Consider the following 14,150-nt stretch of genomic DNA (forward strand, 5'->3'; position numbering starts at 1 on the left):
CTCTCTATACATAGATGGCGGAACGATTAAAAATTATTAATAATTTTGACATTTTTAAATAATAAAATTATAAATTTATTTTAATAATAATGTATTTAAAATTCTTTGAAAATACATCAGATTCATTTTTATCAATGCCAAATAGTTTTATTCATTAACGTTTCTACTTGATTAATTAGTTTTGCAATTTCAATATAAATTGGTTCAACATAACTTTCATACCATTCATCAACAATTTCAGTTCGATAAATAAATTTCATTTCCTTCTTTATATCCATAGTTAAAGTATCCAGTTTTCTTCTATAATTATTGATTTGATTGCTAATTTTTTGAAGTTGTTTTCTGTTGTACATTCCCCTTTTAATGTTGTAATTATTTAACCAAGCCACTATAGCGTGATTATTCATAAAAACTTCATAATTATATTTGTACTTATGGAACTGTAGGATGGTATCTAATAACTTTCCTCCTGGATAGGAACAATAAGCCAGTCCATTTCCAAAATAGGCTACGGAATGAGGTTCTTCGCATTTTAAGATCTCGTTAACTTCTTTTGGTAGGTTATAATAAGACGTAGTTATTCCGTTTAAAAGAGTTAATGTTAATCCGAGTGATGGAATGCTGATTGGGAGGAGATCGCAAAGAATCGAGAAATGATCAAAGCGTTGCCATCCGGTTAAAAAGATTCCATTAATAGCAATCTTGTTTTTGTATAAACGATAAATTGTTAACCAAGATTGGATGTTGGATATGTGGTGGTCTGATTTAGTTATGTAACTGTTACGAGTAATTGATCCCTTGAATGATCCAGCAAACCAAATTGAACCAAAAACATCTCTGTATTTTAGTATAATATCTTCTGTTATTTCATTCCTCATCTTTTTATCATAATTCCAAATAACTGGTTGAATATAAGGTGGTAAATTAAATTGAATTAATTCTTGCGTATCTATTTTTCTTATGAAATCGTCCCAAATTAAAATAGCAACATCAGGATGATTATTTATTATCATTTTTGCCACATTTTTAATATGATGTACATAAATAGAACTTTTTTGATTAACTTCTTTTTTACATCTTAAGCAGTTCCCTAAATGTTTCACTTCGTCACCTCCAATATGAACCATGCTAACTCTAGGATGCATTTTTAAAATTTGTTCGGTTATATTTCCAAGGAGTAAACTAGTTTTTGGATTCATGGGGCAAATATCGGTTGGGTAATCTTCGGCTTCTCGTAAGTCTTTAAACTCGTCTTTTTTTAAAACGTACTCTAAATGAGAAAATGTTTGTATTAAAGGTATCACTTTTAAATTAGAATTTTCCGCGGATTCAATAATTAAGCGGATTTCCTCCAATGTATACGCTAAAGGTGATTTTAACATCTCAATGTTATCTTGAAACGGAAACATGTCATCGTATTCGATTAAAAGCGCCGTTGCGCCAAATTTGGCAATAATCGGGAAGATCTCTTTTAAATATTTGACTTTCGGCGGGGCTCCTTTGAAATCTAAATGCACGATTTTCTCACCTTCAAAGCGAATTGGTTTAAATTTGTTTTCGTGGGAGTGGAATCTAATAAAAGATCCGGTTGATAAATTTTCGCGTAAAGCGGTTTGTATGGTGAAGTAAAGTGAAAAAATAAAGATGAAAAGGAAAATCGGTACCATACAAAGTGGATTTCGGAGTACTCGATACGGTTTTTCATACCACACCTTTTTAGAATATTTTCTTTGTATTTCAAAAGACATTATTTTGAAGTTATTAAGTAATTAAGTTACTATGGAAAATTAAAGATGAAAGTGATGTTTTGATTTTTATTTTTTAAGTGCACATCTTGTTTATAACGTAATATTTAATCATAAATTATCACCTACGACCTCGTATGAAGTTATCTTCATACGAAATTGTTTATATACACAAATATTATTTGGTTTGTGAAGTGAAGAAGATGTCGATGGTTACAGATTCAAATTTAAATATTTTCGAATTTAAAAATTTAACTGGCCGTATTAAAGGTAATTGTAATCGTTTATTTTTCTTTGTAATATGATGAATTTTTTAGATGTCATTTATGGTCAAGGAATTCCAGCACATTCTTCTATGCTGCTCATAATAGGAATTGTTAGTTTATTCGTAATTTCTCCTATAATAATAGTTTTTAGACGAAATATTAAATTTGTTGTTATTACGATATTGTTGTATTGGATGATTATATTAGGTTATTTAATTTTAAATTATATGGTAAGAGTTTATGGTTACTTATAATAAATCTCTTTGTTGAACTATTTCAGTCTCATCAAGGATAAATTAATATAAATTAATATTCATAGTTCCCGTTTAAGTTGTGGTAAACCATTCGTCATCCTTCCCTTATGATTTACATAAACGCGGCTGCGTTCGTCCTGATAACACTCTGACTCATTTCTATTGTCTCATCTCTTGATTGTATGCGCTGCGAAGAAATGAAATTTGGAGTGTGTTTATATATACAAATTGTTCCGGGGATAGAATAGCAATTAACTGAGCATAATATTCTTTGTACCGTTCTTGTTGTTGATGAAGTTATTCTATTTCGACATGTGATTTAGTTGTGATCAACTATCTTTTATACCTTACGTTAACCATGCAGCAACATCTGTTTGCCGTTTGGCCAACTGGTTTTTGATGTTTTATTTATTTGTAGTGTTTTGTTGGGGCTCGTGTCCGGCTAAATCGACACGTTCCGCAGTTTGAAGCGATCGAAGTTTATGAGTTGTAGGTAGTGGGTATAGTTCAGATGTTACCTTTACACGCCAGGACCGCATCTAATAAAATAATGTTGCTTTCTTTATTAGTTAGTTCTATTTTTAGTTCAATGAAAAATATACAACTGAATAACAACTAAAACTAGAACTAACACTAGCATTAGATTTAGAACTAGAAACATTCAAGTTTAGCCGCCTTAAGAGACGTATGGCTAAACTCGAATGTTTCTAGTTCTAGGTCTAGTGTTAGTTCAATAAAAATATATAACAATTTAGCACTGAATAACAACTAAAATTAGAATTATTGAGGTTTTACTGTATCTTATCTTAGTTACCATTGTATCTTAAAGGTTGAACTCTTTTTGAATTTCTTTTTGTACAGAATTCTTTTTAGTACAGATTTATTTAAAAATATGTTTGTAAAATATAGATTTCAGTATATCATAACTGGGGCGAGTACAGTCCTGCAGATTTAGTGACCGGCCCCTCCTCTTTCGCATCGCGACCAGACGTCGAGCATTCACTGAATTACTTTACCCCAATCCTCCAATGGGTGCACACCTTGGTCAAAGCCCGCGCAACCTAAATCGATGAAGTGCATACACTGTAAATATTTACACATCGGGATGTCTCCGGTGATAACTAAGTGCACCCGTTTAGAAACAAATTTTTAGTGTATCTACATTCTGTGTCAACTTTACCGCTCATAACATCACCTAAAAAAAGCAAAATAGGTAAGAAAAAATAATCATAATCATATAAAAATTATTATAAATGACAACTAAAATTAAATTGAAAACATATTAACGTTATCTTAAAAACAGGAAGCGGTTTTAAAAGTTACGTACTACAAGTCAGTAACCCGGACGTTTAAAATTTAAATCTCCTACCAGCATGATTCAGTTTGCATTGGTGAAAATAAAAAGATATAACATGATGTGATCGTAGATACCATACTGGTAGTAAAGGTTGACAAATAGGGTTAAAAATTACGTAAAATATATAAAACCGGTGAAATCTACAAGAAATTTCTCGGTTCAGCTGGTCGTATAGCAATCTGGTCCATCGATGCCCTCTGGAAGCAGGTGGTAACCAAAACCAAGGGTTGTGATTGGCCACATGGCGTAGCAGCCGCACGACTCATGGCATTCCACCAGTGGTTTGATTTAACACCTGGCTTCGAAACGGCCTCAGATTGCAAAGAGCACTTTGTCCAGTTTACAAAATTCGAATAAAAAGAAATCGTATTATATTACTAGTCTCATTATTTTATATGACGAATATAATTAAATAGTGTAATATTTATCATTATATGAATTTTTAAGTTTTTTGCATAACATCAATTTTTTTATTTAAATCAAATGGTGGCGGTAATAATTAAGATATCTTAATTATCTTGCGACATTTGCGGTGAAATCCGAGTTAAGTCGGATTATGCATTCAAGATAATTGAAAAATAAATTCTTAGGATATTAAAATCGGAATTTCATGAATTAATCATGAATAAGTTTAAGAATCTATTTGAGGGGTTTTACACTTTATAAAAATATCACGTTAATACATATCTTAATTTATCTCTTTGTTCTTTGCTATCATTGTATAAAGTGAGTGATTTAATTGATCGGTTGTGGCTGCCTCCGAGGTTTGGTTAACCGAATCTGTTTTGAACGATGATAGTTGTTCTTCGTTACGTTATTGAACTTGGGGGTCAGCATGATAGGGGTGGAGAAATGGCACTTTATACAAGGTGGTTTGCTATAAATGCGATAAATTTCAGATAGTGATTTTTTGTCAAAATATATCTTTAATAATATGGTATCCTTTTTCTGTAAAAACTAAAATTGAAAATGATTTTTTTTTTGAAAAATTGGTGCGATGACCAGGATTATCAAAGAATCAAAAATACAGACCTTGTCCTAATCATTTGACCATAGCATTGCCAATAAAAATCTTTCCGTCTCCTTGATTATCTTTTCCATCGCAAAATTACACAGAAAGTTCTTCGTTGATATTTGAGTTCTTCAAGGTGGGAAAGTTTTCTACCTCATTGCTATCGTATTTGGCGTGTTTGTGCTTTTTAGAGGGTCATAATTTGGACAGGTAAATAATCGTCCTTACTCCTCGACGGTAGATTTATGTAGCTGTTCCCTGCTTTTTAGAAAAGCATGAGTCGTTTTACTTTCTTTCGTAGTGTGACTACTTTGATATATTATGTTTGTTGACTTCAATTTTGGCTTAGTTTTCCAGCACATAGATATTTTGTCCTCATTTATCACAATAGTAGTTATATGTATATTACTCTTCATCTTTTGATCATCTACTCTATTGATTAAATTAGGTAATATTATTTCCCAATAAAAAGTGTTTAAAACTTATTATCAAAACTTTTCGTATTAAATTACTCTTTATTTTATCTTATCGTACTAATTGGACTAAATATTTATGGAATGATTTACATAGTTCTCTGTGAAAGTGAGACAAATTGAATAATTTTAAGAAAGGATTTAATTTATTTTAGTCAAAAAATAAATCGTTACAAAATCCTGTTTTAATTTATTTAAGTGTTTTGAAGGCAGATGGTGGCCCTAATGTTAGTTCTAACGTCCAGCTGACGATGTTAGTTGTTTCAAGGTAGACGATAATAGAGGCGTGTTCTTTTTTCCCTATTTCCTGTAGTTCTTTTTCGTACCCTTATACAGTCGAGGGCGCGTGCACACCGTGAGTCACAAAACGGATGTTTACGACTTTTTCCTCCCTGAAATCCAATTACCGGTCCCGATTCTCGCAATTTTCTTTTCCTACCTGCGGTTCCTATTTCCATTTCGGGATGGTCGGGAGAAAATTTTATCTCCTCCAGACACTGTTGTGGCGATTGCATTAAAAGTTAAAGAAACAACGGGAACAGATTTCATTTTGAAATAGAACAGCAAGAACTTAAATCGTTTGAAATGGGTTAAATTAAAATTGGCAATACTCCAAAAGCAAAATTATTGAAATAAAACAAGTAAAATAAAAAATTATAAATAAATATTCTAATAAGATTCAAATACAAATGTTTTTATTTATGTTTTTCTCGAAATATAGATTATAGGGGTTAGAATGAGGGTGTAATTTATTGAATAGATACGGGTTTGTTTCCCTAAATATGTACATCATTCGTAAAATAATTATTTCTTTAGAATCAGGTGTTGCAGAAGCTAATTTCGTATGACCTAAGTAACTCGTAATCCCCGAACGTATAGAAAACAATAACCCCTCGACGACACCCTTTAGTCCTCTCACTGAAAGCTTCTTGTATTTGTGCATCACGTTCAAGGGACCTAATGAAAATGAGTTGAAGTGCACCGGTTGAAATGAAAGAACCCGGATTCATAACCTTACCTATACCAAAAACAATGCCAATTAGAACGTGGTGGTCCCCCGGAGAAAATTGTCCCCTCTTCGGGTGCGCCCTACCCTCCTATAGCTTAGCTTCGAAACTCGAAGGCTGGCATTCTATCTATCATTTTGTGTGGGAGCGCTCGCCGAGCAGAAAATCAATAGGCGGCAGGGCGCAAGCCTCGACAGACGTGAAAGAGAAAGAGGGACGATACCATTCTGAAGCAAATCGCCACCCTCGCGTATCTAGTGTTTTAGCGTTTAGTGTGGGGGTTGATATCGACAAAGTTATGTTGTTGGTACTCGGAAGTAATATTTCGGAAGTAAAAAAGCATTTTTTTTCATTTATAATTAAAAATTAAAAAAAAAAAAAATAAAATGTGGTGATAACGATGGCGTTTTGGGGAAGTATTGGGAAAATTCGTTTAGCTTTAGGAAATTGCCAGGAAAAGTGGTGAGTAAAGGTGTCACTTCCGGTTCGTTTCCAGTTAAGCGTAGGGAAGATCCAACCATTAATTCAGTTACTATCGGTTGCTTTAAGCTATTTCCGAAACCAAATAATCGTAATTTTCATTCCATTTTTATCTGTTAATCTAAAAGCTAATTATGTTTAAAAATATATAACTAGAAAGAATACCTTTGTTATCTAGTTCACTAGAAATGCTTGCATTCCTAGATAAAATTTTACATTTCATTTTCGACAACGAATATAGTATTACATTTCTGCTTCTGTTCTCGTTCGAAATTCATCATGTTTTATGTATAAATAAAAATCTCACTCTGTAAGGGTGAGAAATGTAGGAAAACATCGTTTTTATACCGAAGTAAAAGAAGACTCGTTTACGTAACGAAACTGTTACGGTAGATGTCGTAAATTTTAGGAAAATAACACTGTGTGCATGCGATGAATTCGTTTTACCCGATTTAGGGAACTCTACAAGTTCCCGGTGGATTTATTTATTCAAACACGCGAGATCCTTCAAGGTAAACGAAAAAGTTATTTTTTTTGCTACTTAATTTAATAAAATATATAATGATAAGATTTTATGTTTGTTTATTATAGATTAATCAAAATATTTGAAACTCACCTGTCCGTTTTAGTTCAAATTTACATTACAAGCGTTGTTATCATCGTTCTACCTTCTGGTATAAACACGTTACAATGTTTACTGTGGCTTTGTTGGCCCGCCTTCAAAGCTCTCCCTCAAACAGTTTCGCAATCAGATATCAACATGTTCGGGCATTTCCTGTCGATACGTCACGTTTATTTCTACTGAATTTGCTCTGAATTCACAACATTTATATTCAATTTGATACAACGTTATCGAACAAAAACCATTCAAGCATAAAATGTAAAGAGACATCACTTTTTGTTGTTTATTTTTGCTTTATTTACTCAAATGTATTACATTGATACGTGATCATATTGATAGGGAATCCAATCAATGGTAACCACAGTGTGAATAATGTAATTATATACGAATTCTCCTTCATCGTAACGTGTCCCCCCAAATTTAATTTAATAATTCCGCTAACAACGACCTCGTAATCGGTGTGTGTACGCATAAAAAACCCGGCGGGGTTCGTGAAATGAGTTAACAAAGACCGCTTCGAGAGTCTTTTGCATCTTATCTGTTAGCGCGTTCCACTTCAAATAATACCCCTTCGGGCTTGAAAAGTCCGACGAACCTTTTGACAGCGCGGGAAAGTTCAAACAAAAACCATTTAGAACATATTACCCCAGTAAATACAGTACTTGAGAAAATACTTAACTAAAGAAAAGTTAAAATATAGGAAATTTAAGAAAAGTTGAAACTAAACGGTTTTGGGTTACACCATGTAGAGATTTATAAAGCTTCTTCAAAACATACACGATTCATGTAACACAATACAGGCTTCTTTATTCATTTTTATTTTATAGAACCACGACTTCAAACTTAATATAATATGATCAGTCCTTGCTGCTGTATAAAATGACCGAAAAGTACAAGACGGCGTCCACGAAGAGCTCTTCCGGTTGCACCAGATGCTTTGCCGTCCACTGTAACAACTTGTGGAGCGTTTGGTATGGTATCCTTTGCGGTGGGCTTCAAGTCTGCGTTGCTCTGATCTGCTTAAAACGATTGCTCAGTAAGTAATAAGTTTTAACACTAAATTCAATCTCTTTCCTCTACCTATGTTCGTTATCCGTGCGTGGATAACGAAACAATATGAAATCATTGCGAATGCGTTAGGTGCTCCGTAAATCGTTGTAGGTGGTTTTAGCCGGGAGTAAAATCAATATGCCATTAACTACAACAATGAATAAATCAAGTAGAGCGTTGCGTGTTTAAAATGCGTACGTATTCGTCGCGGTATTCTGAAATTGCGAGATCCCGACTCGGCTAGTGTTAAGAATTTTTAAACGGTCGATAAATTTTAATGTATTCTCGTGTTTAAATTTTCGTGTTATTATTAGATAGAGATTGACATTTTAAATCTTGTTATAAAAGTAAAACCGTAAAAAAATACGTTACATAAAGAAAGATTTGTGATTTATATGTTAATTAAATGTTATTTATGACCATTAAATAAATAATACGTGAGTGTTAGAGGTTTAGATTCAAAATTTAGACACGTGACATCGATTTTAGAAGAAGGCCAATGGTTTTGCTTGAGTTATTGTGTCCTAAGTAACCTGTAATTAGTGCTGCAGAGTTTGCAGCGTCATCGAAGAATCCAACAATTTCCTCAGTCTTCTCTCCATATTGTCCTAAACATGCTCCAAATGCGAAAGATTGGGAGATTAGAATGGCCATGCCAAGAGTTTCATATTATCTTCTGCAGATTAGTCCATCCACCTCATCTATATATCATATATTCGATTTTTGCAAAAGAGTGAAATTCTTATAATTAAACCAAAATTAGAACCTAAATACATAAGTTTTAAAATTTATAGGAATCATAGCAGAAAAGTTTCCGAAAAGTAGTATAACTTCTGCAATTACAAATGGAGTTTTAGAATTCATGGGCCCAAGTTTTTGATTGAATGATTCCAGAACTTGAAGCAGAAACTCTTAGGCACATAATAGAGGATATTTGATTAATTATTGCAAATTCTGGAATTACATAGCATTTTTTTAAAATGCGCCTAGCAAGTTTGAATTTATCATATTTCGAGATTTGAATTTGATTTCAAAAAGTTGCAAAATTATCATCTCATTGTAACTTCACTCAAAACTTGAATATTCCTTTAATTAATTATTTATTAAATAAAATTTTGTACAAAACGACCTAAAAATTAGAAATCTTTTTTGCCAAAAAAAAAATAACCAACCGTAATTTAGTTGGTAATTTGGACTGACGTTGAAGTGTTACCACTTATTCTTCCAACGTGATTGTCTCATGTTAAATTTTTAATAAACCGTCCTACTTCCGCGTACCTACAATGATGTTGTTAAGCGAAAGTGCCGCGACCAAACAGACGCTCTATTTTGAAACCAACCAAAACATCGTAATTCTCTTTCAATGTAAACTAAAGTCCGGGTGGACTTATTTCGTTTTGACGGACATAAATTAAATTTTAATACGATTTATTGCGCCCCATTTTTATCCTAAATCGGTTAATAAATCTAATTTGATGCCGGAACCTTTTGCTGTTGCAAAAGTCCCTTTTTCCTAATGCAATTTTCCTGAGGTTCGACCAAGGATATAATTGCTTTCCTTGTTGGAAACATCTCGACTAGAGCAGTAGGTGGTCTCATTATACGGATAAAAAAATATAAAAGGGCTGCCCTTGGTATTAATTGTAATGGTGAGGGAGAAATAATGTAGAGGGCGAAGCTAATCAAAAAGGGATGTAAAAAAGGAACTTCTATTTAAAAAAAGTACTATTTAACATGTTTCTTTGCAGATTATTCGGTGTTATCATGGCCGGAAAATCTACCTCTGCCCTCGTTCGAAATGAACGTGAGTTTAGGCCTGACAGGTGCCGCAGTTCTTCTCATTCCGTTCTTCGTTATATCAGCAATATTTAAGGTAGAACTGCTTTCGTTAATTTTAAATAAGGGTTTCGACGATTAATTAAATTTACTTTTTATGGTGTAGATTGGAAATTTAGCTAACGACGGCCACAAATTGGGAAGACATCTGAGCGCTTGCAGCAAAGAAAGCGCTTCCGAACAATTTGGTACGACCACCGGTTGTAAATGTTGGAAATTCGGTGGACCAACTGCTCCTTTTCTGCATTTGGTCATCGCTTTTTGCCTTCTCCTACCCAAATTGCTAATGGAAGCACGCCTTATTGAAGCCAACTTCTTTCCGCAAGGTAATCCTTTCTGTAAAGTCTGGACTTTTAACGTTTCTAATATCAAGTTTTCCATCGATTTTTTTTGCAGATATGATATGGAGGTCTGACCTCAACTTTTTACCGATCCATAAAGAAAATTTCGTCGTCCTGAACTTTATGACACTGCCCACCAACGAAACGAAAAACGTCTACCCGAAGCTGTCCACAGATTCACCTTGGACTACCACGAGGACTACAGAAAACGTTTCACCATCCGACCAAAATATAGAAAACGATTTACAACAGTCCACTTTAGCGAATACAGTTGTAAATTTATTAAAGAATTATATTGGTACTGATGATAAAAATTATAACGTCATTGGTAAATACATTTTCTAATAAAGTGCGATTTTAATAGTTCTATTTAAACGTTTTAGAACACGAACGTCAAAGCCATATCAGCATAGAATATATCAATTTTGGATTAGCACTCGGCGTTTATGCGATTAGATATGCCTCATTGTTTTGGGCATCCAATAAATGTTTGAGTTTATTGTTTTCTGCTCAATTAGTTATTAATGGAATTCAAATTCTTCTCAGCTATACAGGTGTATCAATTTTATATAAGGTGAGTAACAAAAAATAAATTTAATTAATGATACCAATTTATTAAATTATTCCGAATCACGAAGTTGAGACACGAACCTTAAAAGCTCTATTAAAACATAAAAAAGTAATGAATTCATCAACTTAAATATTCCATTATTTTCCTGAATTCAACTCAAAACATGTTGGGTTGGGAACGTTCCCAGATTAATTAAAAGCGGTTTAAATTTGTTTCCACGAGTTTAAATTGTCGGAGGATTAATAGCTCGAGTGCAATTATACTCGAGGTATTATTTAAAAATGTATCTCGACAATTTGATAATTTCGTTAACGTGAACAGAAAGTACAGGACGTAATCCCTGTATTATCTTAATTCCAATTTTTTACAAGCAATACGTTCGAAATGATTGCCGTCACGCCAGGGCATGTAAATTTATATGGATTATAATATTACAACCCTTAAATATCTGTAAAGATCGCTCGATAAACATCTCTTCGGGGAATTTGCGAACGACGAAATAAAAAACGCGAATATAACGACATTCCTATGCACGCTAAAGGGTAATTTGGGAGTGTTTACAGGAATATTACGTATACTGGATTTTAGGAACACATCTGCACGTGTATTTTTAGGAAGAGTTATGTTAAACCAGATTTACAGCAATCTGTGTTATGTTTATTAGTGTTTGTAATTAGCTTTTTTTATATAAAAAAAATTTGTTTGTACTAATTTAATGAGGTTCTTGCTAAAAAACCTTTTTTTTTTATTTTCAGGTTCAAATAATGGGCGGTCTCAAAGTGTTACCATTTTTTAAACATCAATTAACCAAATCGACGTTTGCTTACAAGTCGACACCGTTTTTATTAAACCCTTTGGTTTCAATCCTTTTGTATATACTTTACATATTATTGATAATATGCTCGAGTCTAGTCTTTTATTTGTACGGTCATATTAGGTTTAAAAACTTTTTGAATCAAAACTGCCAACGCAAAGTAATCTTGTTAAAGGAAGGCAATACGTCCAGATGGATTTATTTTACGCATTGCGCTGCTTTATTTCTTTTAATAGCAATAGGAGTGTGTAGCGCACCTTTGTTTTACGATTACACGGTCGTTTATAGGGGAAGTTTGGATATGACGATGTTGGTGTGTATCATTGGAGGTATTCTACATTTATTCGTATGGATAGTTCTTTGGTTATTTTTAACTATTAAACAAAATTGGGCTTTTAAATTAAGACTAACTGTAAGTGACACTATTTCAGTGTTTATAATTTTAATCAACACTTTTTTTTTAAGATTGGAAACACAACTGTTAAGCAATCTAACTCAATTAAATTAGCAGCCGAAGTATTTTCTTCGTCTAAGAAGGGCGACGATAACTTTGAACAACCCCTTTTAGTAGCAAGCAATGGATATATTTATAGTGTAACCGAAAGCGCAATAAAAACCGATATAGTAGATATTTTGCAAAGAGACGTGAGTCGGGTTAAAGAAAAATCTGTCGATAATTTATCAACCGATGATAACGGCGACAACCAAATTTATTGGCTCAAATCCGAACTGTTCGACTCGAGGAATTCTCATTTTAAACATATCAAAGAGAAGTGCCTCCCGAAGTCACCCTCGACTCATTTGTGTGTCCACCATGATGACGGCGATTACGCAACGCTCAAGAAACCCGAAATGACCACCATGCAAAATTTAGATGAAATAACGGAAGTTGATAAAGTAAATAATTTTTTAATGATATTAAAAGACTTTATATTAACTTTTTCTTTGTAGCTGTTATCGGAAGTTCACGTCATGGATATATCTTATGCCAACACCAACCAAGATTTAATTCCGATTGAAGAAGAAGTTATCAAAGAAGAAGCAGCTGAAGAGTTATGTGCGGAAACATCCATAAAAGTGAATGGCTGTGAACCCCCTAGTCATTCTAGTATAGTCCATGAACCACAGGTAAAATTACATTTACAACAAAAGGTGACCAAGTATAAAATTCAGAAAAATTTTAAATTAATAATCACAGTTGTACTTTTTCTGAACTTAATACTGGTGATGCTTTTATTGTTAGTTACAACTAAATCAATGTTATCCAATTTAGAAACCACAATTTCACAAATGTCGAAAACTTACCGGTCCAGAAGAATTGGGTACAAAATACGACTCTATAAGCATGGAAAGTTCAACATCTCCCCCAGATCATCCCGATAGCGAAACGTCGAGTGGTGTTCACTCAAATGAAAGTAACGAACACCATTGTAACCAACAAAACATAAATTTTCAAGAAGCTCGTCAACAACAACAAGTTTTGGCGCAACAACCGCAACAAAGAGTGATTTTAGAGCCTGACAGAGAACGTTTAAAATGGAAATCTTGTTCATTGCATCGATGTACCAGACCGGAATCCATGGATAGTTCTCAAATAGCTAGTAAATACTATTCGTTGAATCCGACTGGAAATGGTATTCACGAACAATATGTTAGAAGATCGATTTGTCCGCACAATTTAAGTCAAGCTAAAAACTCCTCCGAGGATACTTTAGTTATATGTAGAAAATTACAACCGTTTAAATTGGGTGAAAGCGGTTTATCATCATCCGTTGATGATCAATTTGGAAGGTCGACAAATATGAGGATGAGTTCGTTTGAGAATAAATTTAAACACCACACCACATTTTCGACAGGTCCTTTATTGGTCAACAAAGCCAATTATGTTCAACCGCCAAGTGCACCAAATACTACGAATCCAGGAAATACAGGAAACCTTTACCAAAGGCACACGACCATACCATCGCATCACAACGGTATCGAACTGTACAATAATCAAGGGCACCAATTTAGAAAATAAGCCATGTAAGGCTACCCAAACGATAATTAAAAGTCAAACTCGTACTTCGCTTTTTTGTAAATATATTTTTATTATATTTATATCGTGTATTTAATAACGTATTAGCAAATTTTGTACATATACTTATATAAAGTATTAATGCGTTTAAGTTATCGCGAGTATTACCAGTCCTTTTTGATATTTTGTATTTGTGTACATGACAATTTTAAAGCAAATAAACCGATTAACGTATGCCATTCTTAATATTAATGTTTTATTTTGTTTATTATTTATAATAACAACATAAAAAGGTCACAATTGTG

The 14,150-nt window shown here is 33.2% G+C and overlaps 2 protein-coding genes across 4 annotated transcripts; one reads left to right on the plus strand and one right to left on the minus strand.

Annotated features, from left to right (window-relative positions):
• Positions 1-91: 91 nt before the first annotated feature.
• LOC111427117 (hexosaminidase D-like) lies at positions 92-1,783 on the minus strand. Its single transcript, XM_023062106.2, has one exon. It carries the CDS (start codon positions 1,746-1,748, stop codon positions 132-134), a length of 1,617 nt encoding a protein of 538 aa, XP_022917874.2. The 5' UTR covers positions 1,749-1,783; the 3' UTR covers positions 92-131.
• A 1,396-nt stretch (positions 1,784-3,179) lies between these two features.
• On the plus strand, positions 3,180-14,091 carry LOC111427199 (transmembrane protein tincar). Of its 3 annotated transcripts, none has more exons than XM_023062210.2 (10): positions 3,180-3,478; positions 8,044-8,252; positions 10,015-10,139; positions 10,209-10,428; positions 10,499-10,771; positions 10,827-11,017; positions 11,770-12,240; positions 12,294-12,725; positions 12,780-12,956; positions 13,102-14,091. In XM_023062210.2, exons 2-10 carry the CDS (start codon positions 8,096-8,098, stop codon positions 13,846-13,848), a joined length of 2,793 nt encoding a protein of 930 aa, XP_022917978.2. In that variant the 5' UTR covers positions 3,180-3,478; positions 8,044-8,095; the 3' UTR covers positions 13,849-14,091. The 3 variants fall into 3 exon arrangements, with proteins under 3 accessions (XP_022917978.2, XP_022917979.2, XP_071050112.1); XM_023062211.2 differs by lacking the exon at positions 3,180-3,478 and adding an exon at positions 6,330-6,576; XM_071194011.1 differs by lacking the exon at positions 3,180-3,478 and adding an exon at positions 6,898-7,106.
• Positions 14,092-14,150: the final 59 nt, after the last annotated feature.

This window comes from Onthophagus taurus, chromosome 2 (assembly GCF_036711975.1).
Source record: "Onthophagus taurus isolate NC chromosome 2, IU_Otau_3.0, whole genome shotgun sequence".
In the NCBI taxonomy this organism is placed as follows: domain Eukaryota; kingdom Metazoa; phylum Arthropoda; class Insecta; order Coleoptera; family Scarabaeidae; genus Onthophagus; species Onthophagus taurus.

Coding starts and splice junctions, on each gene's coding strand:
- LOC111427199 (XM_023062210.2), top strand. CDS start 8,096: ATGACCGAAAAGTACAAGACGGCGTCCACGAAGAGCTCTTCCGGTTGC. Junction 10,429..10,498: donor AGCCAACTTCTTTCCGCAAG/GTAATCCTTTCT, acceptor TTTTTTTTGCAG/ATATGATATGGAGGTCTGAC. Junction 12,726..12,779: donor AAATAACGGAAGTTGATAAA/GTAAATAATTTT, acceptor TTTTCTTTGTAG/CTGTTATCGGAAGTTCACGT.
- LOC111427117 (XM_023062106.2), bottom strand. CDS start 1,748: ATGTCTTTTGAAATACAAAGAAAATATTCTAAAAAGGTGTGGTATGAA.